We start from the raw sequence: 23,333 nt of genomic DNA on the forward strand, positions 1-23,333 counted from the left end.
AACCTTCCACAAGTAACCTGCCTGTAACTCAAACTCATCCTGCTGCTTTTGAACTTCACCAAAGCTGGTCCCCTCAGTATTCACTTATATCCCACAAAGAAAAGGCAAAGTGAGGAGAGGATGCCTTGCAGTCTGACAAAACCCATCTAACAGGAGGGAAATGACCTGTCCTGCATTTTGTGGATCACACTGTACTTCCTTGCTTTTGAGTTCTCCTATGAAACAGTGCTTAGCCTCTTAAGAATCAGCTAACAACTCACCTACTGAGATAAAAACCTATCCCAGTAAAGTATGGGCTAGATCCATCAAATTCAAATTGGTAATTTAAAAAAAAACCCAACTAGAAATACACTTTGATATGGAACATACAACTCTGAGCCCAATGCGGCTGCCTAAAAGAGGGGAGAATGGGTAGAAGCACCAAAACACTGACTACCTGCTGCTTCGAAAAAGCGATGGCAGAGTGATCATCAGTCTGCGGCTCAAGACAGCTCTAGTTTGTACAAGATTCAGGTACAGCTTCTACAGTAAACAATCCACAGTATCTTCTCCGGAACTGCAAGCAAGTAATCCCGCAAGGTGCATGGAAACACCAAATGAGGGAATCTCACCTGTCATGCAGTGGCGCTATACAGGCAGTGCAGCTAATCACACAGTCACTTCTTCAGAGTGACCACACTGAGCTGCTTGTCCTCCTCCCCATTGCTCTTCATAATGTATCCCCGGTGACTCCTGGCCATAGAGACAGCAGAACATGGCTGGTAAAGTCAGGATGATTGGAGACTGAAGTCAAAACAAGTAGTGAAAGGTGGAGGCGGATGCAAGAGGAAAAAAAAAAATTCTCCCAAAACATTCAACACCAGGACTTAATCTACAGGTTTGTGCATTTCCTGTTAATGATGATAAACATAAGAACTCATGTGAAATGCTGTTTATTTTCAGAGATTAACACACTGGCTCTTGTTTGTAGTTTAATTGTCTATAAATTGGTGGTGGCCTCTTAAATTGAAGAAAAAAATCTTCAGAAAATAAAAAAGCCACCTATCCCAAGGGATCTACTATCAGTTGCCTAAGAAGGAACTGACAGAGCTTTGACTGCATAAACTGAGGCCAGCCAAGTTCTTGCACAAGGAGAAATCTTCTAAATCTTCTAATCTGCCTAAACAAACCCTTTTCCTGATTCAGTTGCTCCTCTCCATCCTTCACTGAAGATATATCTCAACTGAAATCTCCCCAGCCTCCCTTCTCAGCAGCTGCACATGAGCTGCAGGGATCCTTGCATCGCAATTGGTGCACTGCAGGGAGAGGAATGCAGCACTGAATCCTAATGCTTGCCAAGTGCTCTGGGATTTACAATCATGTAGGAGGTAATGGGGTGAAACAGAGTACGCCAGGTAACAGAGGAAAAGGACATGGAGGAGAAACGCAGCTGCCCTGAAAACGCTTGCAGTTTCTGAGATGCAAGACAGCAGAAGGAAGGAGTAACACCACTGCATTTTAGGAGCTTTCAGAAACGTGGCAAAGCCATGGCCATTGTGGTACTTTCCCTCAGAGAGGCAATATTAATGTCAAACTCGCGGCAAGTTTCTAAATGAATTATACTTTGCCTACAGCAAATATATTTTTTTACAACTAACTTTATTTCGAATTATTAACATCTTTGTTCTAAAAGCCAAGCAGGTAACTTTCGCTTATCACAAAACCTGAGCTAGTAAGAAGTCCCAACCCACCTGGGGTCTCCCTCTGTAGCATTTCCAGGTCCAGGAGCACTGGGGACTGCAGACACCCTCACACTGCAGAACCAGGAGAGGTTCAGCAAGCTTGGCCATGTCCCTGGAAGGGATAAGGAGGCAGGGGTGGGTACAGGGCTTGCAGAGGTGGTATGAGCTGGTGCCTGTCTAACGCCGCACACTGCCACGTGCTGTTCCTGTATAGCTGCAGTCTGGTGGGATGCTGCAGTTATTTAGCCCTTGGAACACCACAAAGTACGGTGCACGGACAGGCAAGTGGCTGGGCAGCAGCAATTCTGTGAGGCTGGATATGCCTACACCTCACTCCCCAGTGTATCACAGACTTGCGTTATCCAGGATTCTCAGCTTTTCTGTAGCTAATGCCTAAAGGGCACTTGACTGCCAAATGATATAAAATGGAGGCTAGACAAACAAAAAACCTTTTCCATTTCTACTCAGAGTAGAGTAAATTCTACTCAAATAGAGGTAAAAACCCAGGGCTATATTGTACATCCAGATCAAGTGATATTGGGCCATGAAAATTTTTGTGGAGCTAAGAAACTGGAAGATAGTTCTCTCATCCCTGTCCTCATATTCCCACACTTGGACCCCAACAGAACCTCAAGTTTAAGACACAAATACAACACACAAGGACTCTTCTCAAACAGTTTAATAGCAAATAAACAAAGGAAGGTACCACACTTGGCATATACAAAATGACTTGTTGTCGGTGTGTCTGTGCAATTAAAACAGCTTTAAGTTGCCCTTTGGGACAAAAAGAAAAAAAAAAAACAAACAAAAACCACACACACAAAAGGAAGAAAATTCCTTTAACACATACTCGCTCGTCCAAACTTGTAACAAATCTTTTCATTTTTAAATCCACTACACACACTGTGATCAGATCAGAAAAGCAACACGTGCTCCTCTGCTTTTTAAACCATTAAAGTAAAATCCGTAATTCTCTACAGAGTACAACACAATTTCACACAAAGACATTTTGTTTTGCAAATCAAAACAAGAAAAAAAAGGAACAGCTCAAACAAGGTAAAGAAAAGCATTTCTACGACTGAACCACGACTTCGAGTTGATTAAATCCCGTTACGTCAGAACAGACTCTACATTTGGTCATAGTGGCAATTTGTTTTCTCGTCACATTGTGAATCACTTTACATTGTTTTCTAGTAGAAAAGGCAAAAAACTGTACAAAACCCCTAGTGTTAAATACAATGTTTGTACCAATAAAAAAGCCCACAGGTTTGTCTCCAAAATGTAAATTTTCTTTTTTAAATTATTCACAAAAAGCAGCCGAAAATCAGAAAGGCAGCTGCTGCTCCACTGTCTCAAATCCATTAAAACCACCACAGAACAATTAAAACAAGCAAAGGAAGAAAAGGAAAGAAGAAAGGAAAGAAATATCCAACGTTTGGCATTTTGGTTTTCTTCAGATATTTCTCCACAGGTTTCCCCAAAGTTCCTTATGGAACAAATGCGCATGTACAGAAAGGTGCCGGCAGTTACTCGACCTACTGCCGGGTGTCAGTACCGCCCACTGACACGCAGCACTGTGCATTCAGACTGTGGGACTGATAGCTGCCAACCCACAACCCTACCTCCCAAATAAACAAGCTTCTGTCCTTTTTTCATCCAGCCTCACACTTCACTCCCAGGTATATGTACTACATCCAAACATGCTCTGTCTTAGAAGCAGATTAAGGACTGTCTACACAAGTCTAGCCAGCATCAGCTGAGAATACAGCATCCTCGGCCAAGTCAGAGTAGGACAGAAAAAAGTCCTTCTGCATCTTTGCAGTATCCCGAACAGTGGACAAAAGTAAGATTTCTATCCAAACACAATTTGCTTCCTCCACAAAACTCCTTCTCCTGGGATTTCCTTTCACGTTATTTTCTACTGTTAAGACACCTACACTAGCTTGCTGCTGCTTCTGACTGAAACTTCATCCCAGCATACGCTCTTCAGGTGCCTTCATCTAGAAGCTACGTCCCAGTTTCTACCTGTGCAGACGGTATGTAGGGTAGGGGGAAGCCTGCTACCCAGAAAGCAGTAATGCATTCTAGTTCATCCTGCAAGCCAGAAAAACTGCTTAGCTCATCACCCTATTAAAAACTAAACAAAAACTAAAAAATCTCCATAGAGATTCCCCAGCTAAGGCCCTTGAGAAGAAAGCTGGGGATGGTACCCTGTTCAGGTAACAGCTTCAGAGGCTGTTGTATTGTGCTTGTCACTTGGGAAAAGAGCCAGCAGTTGTAGGACCAGGTTTACAAATGCTTTCTCTGCAGTATTTCAAACACTTTGTTTTGAGAGCTAACCTAGATCCTTCCAGGATCCTGCCACCAAGGTCTGACTGACAGTATTAAACTGGGGCTGGACTTCATAAAAATGTGCCCTGAATTACAGAACATTGTCACAGAGAGCGTTGGCAAAGGAGCCCTGGCTTCAGACAACTTTGGAAACGGAAATAGTGTGAGGGTCCCCCACCTTCCTGCTCCCCAGCTATACCCTCCCCCCAGAACTTCCACTACAGGAACAGCACAGCCAAGCCCCTGGGAGCCTCCAACAGCACTGGAGATGGAGCAAGGTCTAGATGCTCTGTCAGGCAGACAGTCTAAGTGCACAGGCAGATGCCCTCAGGTAGCTTCCGAACATGTATTTGTCATACCAAACCCACCAATTGAGTGGACACCTTTGAAACTCATCACATTGCTCAGTTTTTGCACAAACTAGAGAAAACAGAGAGGTGAAGGTGATCTATACGAGGGTGTGAAGAAAACAGCAGGAAACATGCAAAACATTTCTGGGCACTATCTTAGTTTGAAAGATCAAAATGAAAACATCACATTTTGCTGAGGAGATTGTAGTTACAAAAAAACCAAGCATGCTGGAGCTTAACAAAATACAACATCAACTTTGATCAAATTTTCACTGCAGACTGATAATCACACAGGGAAGCGGCAGAAAAAATAAAAATAATAATAATTAAAAAAAAAAAATCAATAAATGCCAGGGCAAAAATGTAGCTACAATCAGAAGAAAATGTAGTTCAAGTGTTTTCTGCTGATGCCACTCAAGTCACAAGTTTGAACTCATAAAAACACATGCTGTCTCCTCAAGCACAGAAACCAGATCAGCAAAATGTGACTAGGAAGTCTCCTGAAAGATTGAGTCACACCATATAACTGACTTTTTCTTCAAAACTGTGTTTTTAAAACTAAGCACACAGAAAAACTAAGCCTAGAAAGTGATTTGCTGTATGTTCACAGAAATACAAATACTCCACAAGGTATGCTAGCAAGGCTGCTCTGAAGACAATTACAAAGAATCAGATTCACAAAATCAAGTGGTTATCTTACGAAGGTCTAGAAAAATAGAAATTCTTTTATATTCAAATGCAAGTTTAAATATTCCCCTTCAGCAGTCTTTCTAGCAAAACCAATTTGGCAGCACAAAAAAGAAAAAAAAAAAAAAGAAAGAAACATAATAAAAATACACATCAGCATCAAAAGTCAACACAAGGTCAAAGGTGAGAGTTCAAGCATCAGAGAAGCTGAAGAGACAAGGATTTGGACGATGTACTTGAACGCCACATCGACATGCTTTAGGCACAACGATGAACAAACGGCAGGAATCTAGAAAAAAAAACAAACCAGAAAGAGGGAGACCCACTGAGTTACACAGAGCAGTACATCCAAACACGGAGAGAGAGAACAGGGATGGGCACTGTACAATGAGATCTCCTGGGGAGGGGGGTTGACAGGGAAGGGCAGCACATGCCAACGATGGACAAGTAAAAGTCGAAGTACATGAAGGACACCAAGTCAACATCAAACTGCCAGAAACCAAATGGAAGCAGAGGCCTGGATTTCCCTCTCCACACCCAGCTTGCGGAGCACTCCACAGCCTAATGACACACTGCTTAGCATGCATTCACCTTGCCCTGTGCCAGTGTCACCACCAGCTCTGTTTAGGAGCACAGAGCAAGCTCGCTCCCCAGGAGACCGACTCCGAAAAATACGGCCCCAGGGCTAACAATTACCCACAGAGACTGAGACCGTGAGAGACAAGAAAGAGGACACAAGGGATTCATAGGTGGTTTGACAGCTGAGACTTTTCTTGCATCCTAACATGGGAAGTTCTTAGGCAGTGGTAGCCCAGGAAACCCATGTTGTTTCCTTCAGCTACAATCCCTTCTCATTCCCTAGGAGCCCATGAAACTGGGGGTGGGTGGTTCAGGATGGCAGGGGGAGACAAAAAAAACCCAATTATACAAGATAAAAACTCCACACATTAGGGAAGAATTCCTTAAGACTTGACTGCAAGTTAAGACTTGTCCTAGCTGAGCACTTTTCAAACCATTAGACCTGCACGGGGATTTTCCATTCCCAACCTTTTATATAAACAGCCCCCAGCTCCCTGACTTTATGAGGAGGGGATTCTGGGCTCTGAGAAGCTCTACAGTCACTGTTGCCAGTTTGATGAGTAGAAAAAAAATGTGGTTCCTCAAGCTTTCTTGAAGAGTTTATAGATAAAATAATTCTTATATCAAGTGATATAAATACCTTTGTTTGCTCCCCTCAGCTGGTGAACTGCAAGATACAAGAACATTCTGGGAAGAACGTGGGAGGCAGGGGAGAGAGGAAGCAAAGTTTTTTTTCTTCCCCCCCCCGACTTCCCTTTATCTCCTGTTCGTGGCCTTATTACTCAGCACATCTCAAAGCTGGTTAGAGACTACAGCAAGGCGAGACTTGCACATTATCTTATAGCACTTATAGCATGCTTGAGAAGAGCATGTGTTGCATTCTAGTTTCAAAGCAACAAGGAGCACTTTGTCCGCTAAACCTGCAACACTCCACTTACTAGAACTGCTGAGATTAATTTGCTGTTAGTATTTTCCGATTCAAGGAAAGGACTTATGATGGAGTTTAAACCAACTCCAGCAAACAGAGTACAATGCAACTGTTGCAGTTAATTCTGTAGCTCTAGAAATACTCTATATAGTTTGCAGATAGCTGTAAGGTTTCAGTCCTAAACCAGAAAGGCCAATTCAACATGAACCGAGGCATGAGAAACAACAAAACATGAAGGCATGAAATCAAGGGACATCTAAGTATGAACCATAGAATTCTTTGTGTGATTTGTTTGGGGTTTCTTTGATACAGATTTTTCAAGTATTTCACTTTTGAGGGGTAAGTCTAATTATCGTTACTGCCCCGACAAAGGACTGGCCTGCAAGGGCAGAGCCATGAGATGCTGGATAAGAACTTAATAATTTGGGGAAAGTTATTCCAGTTTATCCTTGTGTTAGTCTCACAACTGCAATAAATGCGCCTTCCATGTTTTGTATATTGCAGTAGGCATGATCAGGGATATAGAACATCCTTACATTTAAATGTTTGCAACAAGAAGCTCTCAAAGCATTTTATGTGTTCATAGTTGCACCCTTTGTTTGCAATTTGCTTTATCCAAGTTGCTTTTAGATATTTCTAAATGAAACTGGAACAATTTCATTCTGCTTGTCTGTTCTTCCCTAACCACAAAGAAACACTTCAGTTTATTCTACCACGCAAGCAGAATCTACCCTGCTATGTGACCTTTAGTAAGCACATTAAAAGCTTTTTCCTTATAGATTTATTTGCCAGTGAGAAATTTTCTGAGGTGCCTATTTTCCAGACAGTAGCACCCACAGCTAGTAAACTGCCTCACCATTAAAATATAGAGATATTCGCCATCGTCTCAGATACATTTGAAAAATTCCAGTTTGTAATTATCAATTATTTATATTCCACTTGTATTACTGGAAGAAAAAAATAAACTACAGAAAGATATCCTATTTTGGTCTACCGATTATCTAGAGGACTGAAGGATCTATAATTTTATTTACTATAGTACTTGATACTGAGTAGCATCAGACTAAGACTTCAATTGTTCATAATACTTTCATCTTCTTATGCCATGTCTAGTGAAATCAAATGTCTTCTGAGAGAAAAATAAATCTATGAAGTAGACTGTTTCCATCTTGTTTCTAAAAATATGTAAGCACTTCCTGGTGGCACATGTAATATGGAATTCCATTTCATCAGAAGTCCTACTAGCTTTTATTGTAGAAAGTTCAAATTCTTTGGTTTATAAGCATACAGCATACTTTCTTCATGTGGCTATTCAAGCCAGTCCTTCTGCGGTTTATTTGAACTCGCCCAACTCTCACCCTACTATGCAGGAAATAAAGCATTTGACACTGATTTGATTTGCACCTGAATGAGAGCACGATAGAAATTAAAAATAAAATAAAATTTAAAAGCCCCAAGTCCCCAGAATCCCAGACTTCCCTGTCAACGAGTGAGGAAGAAAACTGGCTTAAGACTGGAAGGCAAGAAGAGCCTAAACCTCCAGAGTCAGCGGCAGCCACCAGACAGACACAGAAATGTTGACTTCATCTGATCAGCTCTGACACCAGAAAAAAATCTGCCCAAGTCACATACTTGATACATTTATTAACTTTGGCAACATATACATCGATACACCAAGAAAGGGAAATCTGAAACAAATACACGAAAAGGGCAACATCTTCAGCTGGTGAAAATTGACGCAGCTCTACTGAAGAGAGCGGAACTGCATTGATTCCGACCACCTGAGGATCACATCTTTTAAAATTTAACCTGCATAGATTCTTTTTTTAATTTTTATTTTTGGCAACACTTATAGTTATGCCAGTAAGGCACAAGAGCTAGCCCAAGTTAGGTGTCTTAAGGTGATTATGTCTGGGAGGAGTCACCGATCAAACTAAGCCACAGTATAAACTGGTGAATCTCCTAAAGTCAACAGGAGTTGCACCTGCTTGCAACAATGTCAAGCTTGATCCATAAGTTACGATATTGAGGACACGCTATAGGATGCAGGAGGTAAAAATATCTAATCTGGGGCAACTGAAATGACTAGTAAAGAGGCCAGAGCATCAGGTTAAAAGAACAACAGGACAAAGGTCTCAGATAATACAGTGGGCAGGGTGCAAAGAAGGTAAGAGTGACTGTAGAGACCCCAGAGCACAGTGCTCTCCTCCACTGGTTCACAGCATTTGTCTTCCCCATTTAGCAGTTGTTGGGCTGCAAACGGGCCACTGAAAATCAGTAGTTTCAATCATGCACATCATTATGTGTGTAAAACAATCACATTCAGGATTCTACAAAACCCTGGCCTTTTTTTTTCCAGTGAAATAATTTAGGTAATAAATATTCTCCACCCTGGAGCGGTATAAAACTTCTATAAAAATAGAAACAACATTCTTGGTTACAGCAGGTTGCACTTGGAGCAGTTGCTCCCAACTATGTTTTTTGTTTGTTTCTTTTTCTTTTTTTCATTTTTTTTCTTTCTTTTTTTTTTTGAAAAGTATATTATTTATTTAAAAAAAAATCCCATTATCACCTGGGAGGCCTTCACACTCCAACACTTTTCTCAGAAAACCAGGACACATCTTTCCCATCGTGCAGAATTCAAGTGTACATGGTTCACTTAAGTGTATGTTTACGTTTCTAGAGAGATTAAAATAATTAACATTGAAGGGTACCACATGCCAGCATAACTGGGAAATTTGGCAATCTGGCCTTTGAACCTTTGCCACCACAAAATGATTTGAAAAATACTGATAGTTGATGCCAGTCTGTCTATATTGATGGCAGACAGGTAAATCTGACTGATTTTCAATTTAAGAATGGAAAGGTCTCTTCTTGGATGCTACAGGTCAGGCCTTGTACTGCTGAGGTTTGATATCCCAGGGGACCCAGTCCCTGGGAAGGCCCAACAGACCACCACACGTGGCTGCAGATTCTGGACGTGGTCTCAGGTTTGACGGGTTCAGCGCTCCTCCTGCTGCAGCAGGACAGAAAGTCCCAACCCTGTGTCTGACCCACACACTCACTATTTAGCAGCTGGCTCCCAAATTGCAGTGTTAGCTGGTGCCCTGGGAAACAGCATCACGAACCAGGAACACAAAGAAAACAAGAAAAAGGAGAAAATACGAGGTAAATGAAACTTCTGTTGAAGACACACAGAAATTGTAAACTTCCTCTTGTGACAGAGGTGCATTTTGGTGGTTATAAAATGGGACTCTATTCCGATTTCTTGAAACAACTCAGGCCAGAGTGTCAAAAGTCCTTCGAGCCCCCTAAAACCAGTGTGTAACAAAGGCCCTTAGCAACGTATTAGCAGTTTCACAAGTTTGCAGAAAAAAATGTTTGCTCATTGAAGAGGTGTGTTCAGTTTCCTTTCAATATAGAAGACAACAGATAGTACCAAAAGGCAGAATAAGACTGAATGGCTCAATGCTCTGCTCTGGTTCCACAGCTCCCGTGTTAGCCTGTTTTGCACTGGTACACACCACCTTAAAGGAAAACTGCAGTATAAAGAAATACCTAATTACTACACCAAGTCACTGCATAAATTGTTTTTTTGTTGTGGTTGTTTTTTTTTTTTCTTTAAAAAAACCCAGGAAGTTATCTTTGCAACAGAGTTAAAACTGAGAAATCAAATCCTATGAAAACATGTATGAAACAGGAGCCTCAAGAGCTATGTCAGGGCAATTCTGAGGGCTTTGTATTCACTTTAACGGTGATTTTAATAGAGAAACAAACAGCATTTACATTCTGCTTATCAGAATGAATTCAAAGCAATACTCTGCAAGAAGGACATTATTCTGCAGAAGTGGGGAATGTCACGAACTGTTAAGAAGAAAAATTGTCCAAAAAAATTCTGCAGGTTACCAGGGATCAAAGGTTTCTTGTTTCCAGCCCCAGATGTACTTATCCAGACTAAGCTGTCGTGCTCTGTACCTTCCTACAAAACCTTGATAAAATACATAAGGCAAGTTTTCTTAAATATGGAGAAATTCACTGCATCTCATTAATATTCAACTGTAAATGGAAAGTGAAATTTTCTGGGCAGGGATATTATCTAATAATTTTTTATAAAGTGCTGTGTAAATTGACAGTGCTATATAAATACTACTTTATATACAGAAAAAAAAAAAATCACTGCAGTTTTCCTTTGGCTTGTTAATGTGTTCACCCTTCTAGCCTGTCTCCTGCTTTAGAGATGATTTACTACATCCCAACTGTGACATACAGTTAAGGAAGTTTCAAAGAGTGGATGGGGCATGACAAAGGCTACATGGAGTCAGTTCTTTGCTCACCCAAACTTTGATGGACTCAGTTCTCCTTACCCATGGTTGTTTTCATCAGTTGTTCTCTACTATTTCTGCTTTCCCTTCTCCCCCATGGCAGTGTGGCATCAGTTCTGCTTCCCCTCCTCCTCCCTACCCCAAGGCAGTGTGGTGTCAGTTCCTGCTGCTCCCTTCAATCTTCCCTCCCCACTCCCAAGGAGCTGGCATTGGTCCTTCTCAACACACACTGGTTACAAACACAGCAAACTTCAAATAAGGGGGTGGGGGGGAACACCTCAGCGATATGGCACCTAAACTCCAAAGTAAAACACTGGAAACAAAAGCACAAACTTGTCCTCCATCCGAAGCAGGATTCTCAGCAGAGGCTGCAGCCGAGTCTTCAGGGGAAGATGTGCCAGAGAGGCATGGATCAGCTTCCAGGACTGTAAAAACACAGCCTTAGGGCTTCAAATCACTTAAGTGCGCTCCTCTCCAACTTACCAGAAGATCCTTCTCACTCCAGTCCCGGAGGGGAGGGGCGCTCAGTATGGCTTGCTGTCATTCTTGGAGCGCTTGAGCTGTACTTTCAGACGCTTCATGCCAATCTGAAAGCCGTTCATCGACTGAATGGCAGCCTGTGCAGAGACAGGATTGTCGTAACTTACAAAACCTGAAGAAAGGAAAATACACAATTACACCTGGCAAAGCTCTCCAGAACAGCTACTCACAATTGGAAATGCAGGTACTCACAAGGTAAGAAGAGGCTTGCATGAAATGCCATTTTCAGAAGCTCAGAACTGTTTTAGACTTCAGAAAAACTCTTACTAAGAGCTCTCAGACAAAGCATTGCTTTCTGATGTATAGGCCTTCGGCCAAATGATATACAAAGCTCAGGAAATTAAAATAACATTTTCCAGTCTTCCAACAAAACTGAGTACTGCTGTTTGTTTTGTATGAACTCATACGTGGGATAAAACCGAACCTGGAAAATATTAATCTATATAAGAAAGCTCATCAAATATTCAAGGCTGAAATCACCCTTTTGGCATTGCAGGACTAGATTTGTTCAGAGTGAAGTAGCTGTCAAGGCAGTGTGGCGCTTGTACCACTATTATGTTTAGGTTTCTCTTGGATGAGAAGTTGTGTATTGTTCCAGGGAAAGAGCATCTTCAAAATAAACTTCTCCAGGGTTTTGAAGGAACCCATTTTAAACAACTCCAGTCAATATCTGGCATCACTACCTGGGGAGATCATTCCACGTGCAGGTGTTTCAGCCTGATGCTCAGCGTATTTTTGTGTTCCCACAAAGCAACAGATAGTCCACATCTTTTGGCTCAAATACTAAAAAAATACAGGGCATTATGTAGGTACAAAGCTATCAAAACCACAGTGAAAGGCTCACCTCTCCTATTCCATCACAAGAATTCTCCATCTATCAAAACAGTCATAAGAGCTTACAGCCCTACAAAAATGCTCTAACTGCTTGCACTGGGGTTTCAAAGTGAGGAAAATAAAACCATGAATATTTCAGTCCACATGCACACAAGCTAAGGAAGAATATGTTCTTTGCTCTTTTGGCATCACAGACTTTAGCAGTCAACTGCAAGTTGTCTATTTGTATAGTAACAGTTACATGACAGGTTGATTTACAGTTTTAGTATACACTTTCAACCCTGATGTGCCTCCCATCTAAATACACAATCAGCAGAGCAAAGTTAGGATAAGAGATGCAACCAAAGTTAGGTAGTAAATAGCAGCTGTAATGGTATTATCATTACAAAGTTTTCAAGAATTAGAAGGAAGCTTTACAAATTGCCTTCAGAGCATTTATAGAACATCAGTCTCAAATGCTCCTGTACAATATGGTAGCCATAATAACCACATATAAAAATGTTAATATAAATAATTCATAATGATAATGTAGTAAGTAGCATATACAGCAACGTAAACAATTAGTGAAAAGACAGAAAGGGGGAAGAGGAGGAACTATATCATGATTAGTCTGCAAACCTGAATCAGCGAATCATCTAAGTCCAAAACGGTATAATGAGGTGGAATAGCACAAAAATCAGGAAAAGCAAAAAGTTACAACGAAAATCAGGAAAATACAGTTCATTGCTGGAAGAGTTCAGATTGATCTACTTATTTTTTAGGAATATAGAGAGAGAGTCACTACTTGACTTAAAAGCTAGACCAGACAATATACTGGAAAAGAGATTACTAGAAAGAAGCCACCTTTCTACAGGTAATGATTAGACCCAACGTACCAAAACACTTGCTTAGATTGGTCTGCTTGTCAATGAAAACCTTGGCAGAGACGACATTTCCAAATGGCATGAACATCTGCAGCAGATCCTGATCCCCAAACTCCTGGGGGAGATGGTAGATAAACAGATTGGCTCCCTCTGGACCTTCAAACAACAAGTAGGAATATAAATTCAGAAAGAGCATGGATAACATAGGCCCACTTCACAAAAAAAAAAAGGTGAAAGAGCCATTCAAGCCAAATTTTCTAGATAAAACAATGGAACTGCTGTTCACACTTCTGCAGAGTACTCTATTCCAGAATAAATCAGCATGACCTTTTGCTGGGATTGATCGTTCAAATAATTCTACCTCTTTCTCACCATTTTTGCTTGTAATTTCCACACTGTGCCAAAACCAGTTCACAGATCTTTCTTGTAAAGAAAGTTGAACAGTAAGTTTGAGCCCCAGATGCTCACTAAAACAAAAACGGCTATGCAAAGCTTGTGGCCCAAAGAAACTAAGTAAATCTCAATACAAAATACAAGTAATCACATTACTTATAACCTGACTTTCTTTTCCAAATATCATCCTACATTCTGCTGAAAACTTACTCCTACATTCTTCGTTACTTTACACTACATATTAAATTGATTCTGAATCTGAAGAGTGAAGAGATTGGCATTAAGTATCTATGGAAAAAGATGGACTAAGACAACAAAATTAACAAAACCACAAGTGATTCTCTGACAGTGGAATGATGTATCAAGCTGCAGACTCATACTCTCCTGTCCTGCGAGAAAATGAAGTACTATTACTAAGCATTTAAGGCTAGACAAATCCTGGGAGACACCTCCCATATAAAAAGTGCTTTGAACAGCCCTTAGCAGAGAGACCTCACAGGTTTTCCTTCTTTATCTTCAGTAACTCTAGGATTCTAAAAAATGCCGCTAAATAAAAGCTCTGCAGGTAAGGTAGCTGCAAGGGCTGAGCTTGCCCTTCTGAAAACCCCACTCAAGCTGTTTCTACAACTTTCTGCTTACCTTCTTTTTGACTTCCTGCTGCACCAATACTCTGCTGTGTTAAGAGACTCTGGTTATAGAGTGTGGGCAATGCAGCAGCAGCATATTGCTGGATTCCAGAATAAGCCTGTGTGAGAGCTTCCATTGTGCTACCTGTCCCATTTGAGAGACCACCACTGCCAAGGCCTCCATTTAAGGCTGCCATCCCTGTATAAGAAAGAGGAAATAAAGATGACTGAGTACTTCCATTGAGGCAGATCAATTACCTTTCAAATACTCTGCACTATTATGAAAAGCAGGGAGCAGGAAAAAAAAAACCCACAGAACTCACATAGCTTGAGGAACAATAATCAGCTATTCCCCCAGCCTACCACAACACATAGCTTACCTGCTAAAGAGCTAACGTTGAGGCCTGCTGTAGCCCCTGCCAGCGTCTGCAATGCTCCAAGAGAAGCCATTGGATTAACAGAGGAGCTGCTACTGGAGCTAGGTGAGGAACCTGCTATTAAAATACGATAATTACACTTCAAATATTTTTTGGTCCTGATAATTCAATGTCTCCCTTAAGTTATTTCTGTAGAAAAAGCTAGTAAGGAACAGATCAAGTCAACACAGCATATTTTTTGTCAAAAAAAAAAAAATTCCCAAACCGACACAACTTGATTGATCATACTGCTTACATCTTCTAATCCCTTCCCACATTTCTGAAAAATATGTACTTCATCATAGTGTCTGCTCTTTGTAGCAATAATGACTTCGTTAAGTGTAAGAAATCTAAGATTCAAACATCTAGCTAAACTTTGTACCTCAACATAAGGTGACCAGCAGCAATGCCTGTTTCCTGCTGACTAAAGTAAGAATCACTTGCTACTTATTAACATCTATCCTTGAAACACCACACATGGTGAAAAAGACCCGACACAGATACTAGGGACGTTGAAGAAAGCTCCAGACAAACTGAACATACAGTTTTCCCATACTGCCGAACAGGAACAGCAGATGCCTAGATTACTCCTAACGCACAAAATAATTTTCCATTAAAAATCCCACTGCAGCAGCCAGGGCTAGTGCCAAGAAAGGTTTTGGTATGTACATCCAAAATACACAGTCTATCCTCTGTGCCACTAACATCTTCAACCACATCTACTCAGTAAGAGAAGTCTACCGATACGGTACCTAGCAGACTAACAGCTTACATGGCCTGCCAAATTCTACAATAGGTTCTACAGAAACAGACATCAAAACCATGAGAAAAAAAAATTTGCCAAGTTGATATATCAAAAGAAGTTCAAATAAAGGTCATCTACAAAGATTATGGACATGACAAAATAAGAATATATTTTTATGATTATATAGCAGTGGTCTTCCTAACAGGTTTGTGGACTGCTTAGAAATCTGAAGAAGGTAAATAAGAAAAGCTATGCATATTGCTATTAACCCAGAAGTTTAAGTTTACTGCATGAGACGCACTGGAAAATATTTATGGCTTCTACAAATCAGAAGATACCGAAGACTGGTGCTGTAGAGGCATCCTGTAGTCTGCTTTCAGGAGAAATTTATCTGTCTGACCAAGTGGGTAACAGAAGAACTGAAATTCGGCATTTTCAGTTTCCTTTGTGTTTTTGTAAGTCTCAGTTATGCAGTGTACATCCATTAAAACTTTTAAAGGAATTGCTTGCATCCTTCAAGCAGATTCACACACACTACATACTCACTACTTCATATACGCAGCACGAAGTCTCTGCTGGAGTGGAATACAGTAACCATTTAAATGGAATACAGCAAACTTGCCTAATGAGCCCCAGCAAAAGCTGTACCTAACAAAAGTAGTGGTACCTAACAAAAGCTGCACAAGAACCCAGGGAGCTGTACTTTGGATCACTCTTTAGTTTTTGTACTGACAGAGGAAATGACAAACCTCCTCTAGGAAAAGTTCTGTACAAACTCTCTTAACAAGTTGAAATTGAAAGACAATGTCCCAAACTATATATTAAGATGCTCACTCTGAAGAAAAGGAGTCACTTCCCATCCTACTATTAGTAGCACATTAGATGTCGGAAAAATACAGAGAACAAGTTACAGTACAACCCTCAAGTTAGTAGAAAAAAATAGCATAGCTGGCTGAATAAAAGCCAGTATGCAGGAATGATACAGCTGCTTCAATTTTAGAATATCACTTGTTTCCGCAACATTTCATTGCTTATCTGCATAATTATCTGTCATTTGACAGATGAGAACACCATTTAAAAAACCCAACTCAATAAAATAGTAGTGGCATGGGAAGAAAAAAGAATGAAGCCAAGGCTAGAGAGAAAAGTAAAAGAGAGAATAGATGCCTTCCCTACTTTAAAAAGGTTGTGATTTAAAATAAATTAATTTAAATCACTACAAAAAGCTGACCATACAGTTATTTTAGTTTAGCTGGCTTTATCAGAAATCTCTTTAAGCAAAACAAGGAATGCTTTAGTACTGAAAATGCCAAGAAAATTTAACACTATTTTGTATATTTTCTTTATCATATCTATATCTATATAGGAATTGCTGTACTGAGTCAACATCCCATTTCTGATGATGACTAAAGGCAGATAAATAACAGTAGAGAAGAAAAACAGGGCAATTAGAAAGGAATAATTCCTAGGTATAGTCTATATACCAATGCAGCAATTTGCAAATCTAGGATTTTTTTCAGCCAAAGGCAATGTCTTCATATTACAGTTATGATTTCATTCATGAATTCCAGTGCATTTTGAACATCAAATTGTTTGACTATGTTCTAAGGCACGAGTTCTGCAATTTAATCATGCACTATGCAAAGAAATAGCTTTTTTTTTTTGAACTGTTAGCTGACACCTTCACCTGATATCCTGTAATTCTTGTCTTGAAATATCTAATGACTGTTCTTTCCTGATTCATCTTCATCACTGACATATTTGTAGGCTTTAATCATATCCTCTCCCCATGCCAATCTTCTATTTTTCACGCTCCTCGTTGCTCCTCACAGGGAAGAAATTCCACAGTTCCAGTCATCCTTTCTGTTCTTCTGGCTTTTTTATATTATTTTAGATCAGAAAACGGCACACAGTAAAGGGGATGGAAAACCAATACAGCTTTATACACGTTCTTTACTCCATCCCTAATTCTTAACATGGTTTCTGTGCACTTTTTTGGTGAGTTGTTTTTTTTTTTCCTTGCTGCTGAGGTTATGTTTTCTTAGATCTATCTACCAAGTTATATCTAGTCAAAAAGGCTAACTCTAAGAGAACTAGCTGAAAATCCTTGAAATGGTTTCAGAAAATCTGAATATAGTAGTAAAGAACAGCTAGGAAAAAAAATGAAACTTGGGCAAGGACATCAACTACCAACTTGTGGAGGTAGGTAAACTGAGGGAACAGTAAGCCTGTTCTAATTCAGTCATCTAGCATCCAAGCAATGAGCCAAAGAGCACTAAAATTAAGGCAATGAATCTGACTGAACTGTATCAGAATTAGTTCCAATAAAAGCAGAAAGACTATGACATCTCTGAAAATTATTTTGCTGGATCTTTGATGGTTGCCTTTGAAAGGAGGAGAAACGGAAACACACATCAGCTTTTGCAACCATTCTATCTTGCTCTGTAACAGACAATTCTTATTGATGTCTGAGTCGAAAAGATGGCAGACAAGACACTCCAATCCTGGAATACTTCTATAATATTTTCCTGAATGGCCCTTTCACAAGCTAGCAGTTTAAATGAGTTTATCTGAAGCCACAATCTCTGTAACATGGATTAACTATAGGTAGATGCAGCAGCAGTCTGTTCAGTTCCAAAGAGTAGCTGCTTTATTGCAAGATTGAACGTTTTGCTCCATACTATTCTACATCAAAATACTGCCTGGAAATATCTAAACAAAGTCACCTGAAATGAGTAGGAAGCCAGCACAACCAGCACCACAACAATACTTAATACCTCTGAGTTCAACCAGTCTGACATGTAACCTATCCATAGTACACACACTTCGCACTGCGTGGGCTTCCAAGTCCCTCAAACACAAAAGATACAAGTGCAGATGAAAATCCAAAAGGTAACTACACATAATGACTGTCTGGATTTTCCAGGAATGATGCAATTTGAGGACAATCTCAGAAAGATGTCCAAATAAGCATCAGGTGAACATCTGGATGACAGATGGACAGAAGTCAAGCTGGCGGTCATGTCATCTGCAGTTACGTTTAAGAGGTTATCACTGTAGATGTTGCCATATGTCCCACAGACAAGGAAGGCATTTACTAACACATGGTACTGAAGCGTATAGACTGAGTTTTTTCAAGATCTAGGTATGGATCGGGAGGGATGCTCTGAATGTGTGGAGCCCGACAGCCTTCTATGTGAATACATACAGTGTGAATGCACAGATAAATATTCATCAAAAAAGAATTTCAAGTTTGTTTTTATAAGAGATAATAGCTAGTTCAGAGCAAAGATTTAAAAAGCTATGTAACTACAGGAAGTATCGTGAGACTGAATGCTTCCCCTCCCCCCAATAAAGCATAGTTTTAAAAGGTAAAGCATATTCATACCTCCAATGAAAAGCGCTGAAACTTTTAGAGTTTGATGTCAGTGACTACAAGTAGACCACATATCCTGCAGAACTTTTTATTTCTTTTGAACAAAGCTAATCTCTACTCTTTAAAATCATACTTGAAGTTAAGTTTACAGAACAACACAATAGTGACAGCTTCATGTTACAAGTCTGTGAAGAGTGAACTGATTGATACACCTGTATAGGATATTAATTCAAATGACCCACTGTCGTTACTGTAATCATCATGATATTTGTAACCTGACAATTCCAGCTCAGCTACTGCATGAGGAAATATGGTAGAAATTCTCAGATATATTCACCTTCATCCTTTCTCTATGACGAAGTAGCATAAGTGGGTTATAAATGCAGCTATTCTATAGCCTCAACTCTTTGTTGCTGTTTTTAACTATAAAACAGGATACCATAGCTGGGAGTCAAGCTAAATTTTGACATTTTAATCTTTAAGGATTGCAGACCACAATGTTTATATGTTAAAAAACCTTGTCCAGCAACAGAACATCCTTTGAATGGAATTCTTTCTTGGGGATTTCTCTAACTAGAAAACTGCAAAGCACCCACGGTTTAACTCCTGATCATGTGACAGAAGGTTTTCTAAACAGCTTATCCTTGTAATCGCTTTATAATCTCATAGTCCAGCTCCTTAGTCCTCCTACGCAACACAAAAGCTACCTGTGGAAATTTAAAACACACCCCCTCTTTGGTGTCTCTCAGTCACAAGTGAGGACGTCAACTCTGTAGGTAGTTATTTCAAACCTGGGTAATCAGTTTGGCTTTTTATGAAAAAACAAGAAAAAACAAAACCAAACCCACATACCATAACGTAGATGCTGGAAAACTGACACCCTGAAAATACAGGGTCTCCTTTCCTCTGTCAGGATTTAGAAATAACTAAAAATACGATAGAAATAACAGAGTAGGACACAGATCCTTATTTGTCATCTGCAGCATGTCTGATGTAAGCACCATTTAATTTCTTTTTTGTTCTCTTGTTTGTTGCATTTAATGATTACATTTAACAATAAGGCAGCAAAAGAAAGCACTACTTGGACATTCTAGCCTCTGTGGATAATTTACATAATCTAAAGGAAAACAAAACAAAACCCCAAACAAAACCCCAAAACCAAACTAACAAAACCAAACCACAAAAAACCCCCAAAACCTCCAAAAACCAGAAGAGCGAGATACTGATTTTTATGTGCAAATCATACACTCAGTTCTAGACAACTGTTTTCCAATAAACATGCTAGGGGTCTGTTTATTCTAGTTCTAGGAGACAGTTATAGTATCCTTGTCTTCATTAATGCCAGAGGAATATAAACTGTACTGTTTTAGTGCACAGAATGCACTACTTCATGCTTAAAGCATCTTCTGTCTCCATGTCCAGAGGAACAGGGTGTGTCTGCTGCAGTACCTGCCTAAAATCACAGATAAACCAAATACGTGATGAGATTGTAATAACGTGACTGGAAAGAGGTCACCTACCTTTCTGCTTCTTAATAACCTCAAAAATTCTTCTTACTCTAAATTAATCTCACCATTTGCAGGAAGTAACACAGCAGGTAAAAAAAGCCTTTGCTGGTGGCAAAGATATCTACCCTAAACAAAGGTCAATTAATCTACTAGGAAAGCCTCTTATCTATTAAAGGATCAACATGAAAGTGACAAAAAGGGATAGACAAGACAGGTGACACCTATCCTGAAACAACTCCTAAGGCAACCCACGTGGTAACATCCTACAGCATGAGCAGTCTCTTACCTGAGCTGGTGAGCACACTCAGGGGGCTGCTGGAGGAAGTGAGTGCAGCAGTACCACTCGGTGTATTCTGAGCTGCACTGGCCGCAGCTGCTAGTGCAGCCAGGTTCTGTAATTGCATCGCATTCAGTCCTGCAACACATTGAAGAACGCACAGAGTTTGTACTGTAATAATCACCATCATCCAAGCTTAACACATCCAGCAACCTCAGTACATCACAGGGGAGTAATGGGAAGGAGCTTAAAAACAACAGGCTTAATACTAGTTACTGATCTTTTCTACATTGAGATTTCTTTTTGTAACTAAAAAGGGTTTTCTTTGTCCAGATAGATGAGTTTCTGTAAAACACCAGGTAGACATGATCCCAGATGCAGACTCCAGAGCACAGAAATTTTCAAGCAGTGTCCTCTCCAGTCACAAAAGCATAGCAGCTTTAACAGAGGAGTTAAGCCAGGGTCTGACAGCTCATTTGCAAGCTACAGAACTTGTTTAGACACCAGGCCAATAACCTCCTCTCCTCTCCTATCCCTCCACTCTCTTTGTATGGGAACAGCAATAACCGCAGAATTCTTACACAAAGGCCTACACACCAGAGTGGTCACAGAGTCACACCTTTAACCCACCATCAGCTGAGTATCAGCACATTTTGTTTGGTCCTCTTGGCAGCCAAGAAGCAACAGTCAATTGTGAGACAACGGTAAGGGGCAACTCCTGACCACAAGATTAGCCCACGTACGAATAGGCTAGTCAGCTGGTCAAACAAAGGGGTAAGGAAAATGAAACATCAGGCATGTTGTGGGTAAGCAGCCAGGAATACTGCAGGGGGAGGAAGGTAGCCCTGTGTAGATGAACTTTTACTGGTCAATTTACTCTGACTTAATTTTGAGCCATAATTTTTGCGTTAAAAATTCAGTCAGTACTGACCCTGTAATTTGCCCTCTTTTCCTGCCATGGTATTACCACTGATATCAATCTTCTGAATTCTGTATTGTAGCCATCCTTCGGTAGGCTAGCTCCATTCTTCCAATTCTGCCTCTCTTCCCTTATTTTCCCTTTTTTTGTCTCTACCTTTGCTTATTCTAACAATTCCTCCTCTTTTCATCTGACTTTAGACAATCCTTAGTAATCTTTCTCTACAAAATGAAAACCAAAGTTAAATTAATCACCATTCATATAACATCAAATTGTCTTAGGCAGATGTGGTACCTCATCTTTTGATGCACAGTAAGTAGTGACAAAACACACATCTTAGAGTGTCAGTTTTGGCATTTAAGTATGTAAACAGACAATATAATGTAAGTGACAATGCAGTGTAAACTATTTTCTAAAAAACTACTACCTTTAGCACAGTTCATTTGGGTTTTTAAAATATTTTTCAGTTGTTTTCTCTTTGTGACAGGGTCTGTTTCCCTAACCACATTTAGTGCCTGAAACAAGAGGATTCAGCCTTTAACTAGGTTCTCAAGGTGCCATTGTAACATAAAAGCATGAAGTTAAAACCAAAAAGTTATATTTCTTTTGTTTTATTGTGCTACAGAGTTAAAAGTACAAGTGTTAGAGCTAGTAAAGAACAGAGCAGCTTGCTTCCTTTCTGAAGCACCCTGGCATGTGCACGCTGCACCTGTCCTCTTGCCATCACATTGTTTTCCTATCTGCTTTCAAACAGGGTCAAGATTAAATTTTGTCTACGAAGTCTGATATAGTTTGGGATCTAATTACCTACTTAATTTTTCTTTCTATGAATTTCAAGAAAGGAGATCAGCTGAGATTTTAACAGAACCTTGAAACTTAAAATTCTTTCTGTGAAGAATAACAGACTTTGAATAATTCTTTCAAAACACCATGCAACATGTATTTATATGTCTGAGCTCTCGATTTTTAAGGTGTCTTTTTAAATTCTGAAGACAGAATTACCAGGGAAACTTCATAGGCAACCTCAGCTAGGTAGCCCCTTCTCCCCATCCCAGTCCTTACTGTAGTTAACAATTAACATGAACTGCTGTATCGTTTTTCTCCTTTATTACCACTTACTTTTAAACAGACACAAGAGGGGGAAAAAACAGTATCATGCGCATAACAAAATCTATTCTAGATCACCACCACACAGGGTATCGGTGAAACTGATTTTAAAAAAAACTGCTTTTGGCAAGAGTCTTAGATGTAAGAGCTCTAAAGAGGTCCAACACAAAAAAAATAAGTATAAGAAGCTAAGGTTAAAATCAACCTTTAGTATAAATCAAAGTTCTTACATTCGAAAACATAACACTTTGCAAAAGCCTGTAACTGTTACTGATGGGTGTACCAACACAAGTCAGACGTACAAAGACGCTTTACTTTCTTAACACTTTTAGATCAACCTCTGCACAGACAAGGCATGTAATATTGTGAACTACCATACAACTCCAGGAGGCAATTTCAAAATCTATTAAAACAAAAACTATAGTTTTTCTGCCAGCAGGAGAATTTAGAGAATGTGGTGAATGGAGTTATTAGCATGTGTTTTATTACTCCACACCCTGTGAAGACAGAAGGGACAATCAACTTGCAGCCCCAGTACCACTATACTTAGTGAATATTCTGACCAGCAGTCCACAACAAGAAATTCGGCTCATACTGTTGAGCTGCTATTTCCCTAACAGCAATGGCATAATCAACTGTAATTCAAACAAAGGAATTAACGAACCTGAATGAAGGACTAGTTCAAACTCCTACCAGCATTGCATTTTCAACTTGGATGTATTTAAGAACAAAGAATTTAAAGTGGTAAACCTAAGAATCCATTATTACTGAAACACATGCATTAGCGCTTACTTCAAAACACAATGCTTCA

The 23,333-nt window shown here is 39.9% G+C and overlaps 1 protein-coding gene across 10 annotated transcripts in view; it reads right to left on the reverse strand.

The window, feature by feature from the left end:
• Positions 1 to 707: 707 nt before the first annotated feature.
• CELF1 (CUGBP Elav-like family member 1) overlaps positions 708 to 23,333 on the reverse strand; it is a 48,379-nt gene continuing 25,753 nt past the window's right edge. For 4 of the 10 annotated variants that reach the window (XM_086462493.1, XM_009958170.2, XM_086462489.1 and 1 more), the window contains exons 9-13: positions 20,506 to 20,634; positions 14,555 to 14,665; positions 14,188 to 14,373; positions 13,168 to 13,311; positions 11,372 to 11,570 (exon numbers count right to left, since the gene is read on the reverse strand). In XM_086462493.1, coding sequence (XP_086318619.1) covers positions 11,443 to 11,570; positions 13,168 to 13,311; positions 14,188 to 14,373; positions 14,555 to 14,665; positions 20,506 to 20,634 — 698 coding nt within the window. In that variant the 3' untranslated portion in view covers positions 11,372 to 11,442. Of the gene's footprint in view, positions 733 to 11,371; positions 11,571 to 13,167; positions 13,312 to 14,187; positions 14,374 to 14,554; positions 14,669 to 20,505; positions 20,635 to 23,333 lie in introns of those variants that run through there. The other 6 variants (XM_086462492.1, XM_086462491.1, XM_086462490.1 and 3 more) reach the window with 4 other exon arrangements.

The sequence above is a fragment of the Leptosomus discolor genome, chromosome 3, assembly GCF_034619465.1.
Source record: "Leptosomus discolor isolate bLepDis1 chromosome 3, bLepDis1.hap2, whole genome shotgun sequence".
NCBI lineage: Eukaryota > Metazoa > Chordata > Aves > Leptosomiformes > Leptosomidae > Leptosomus > Leptosomus discolor.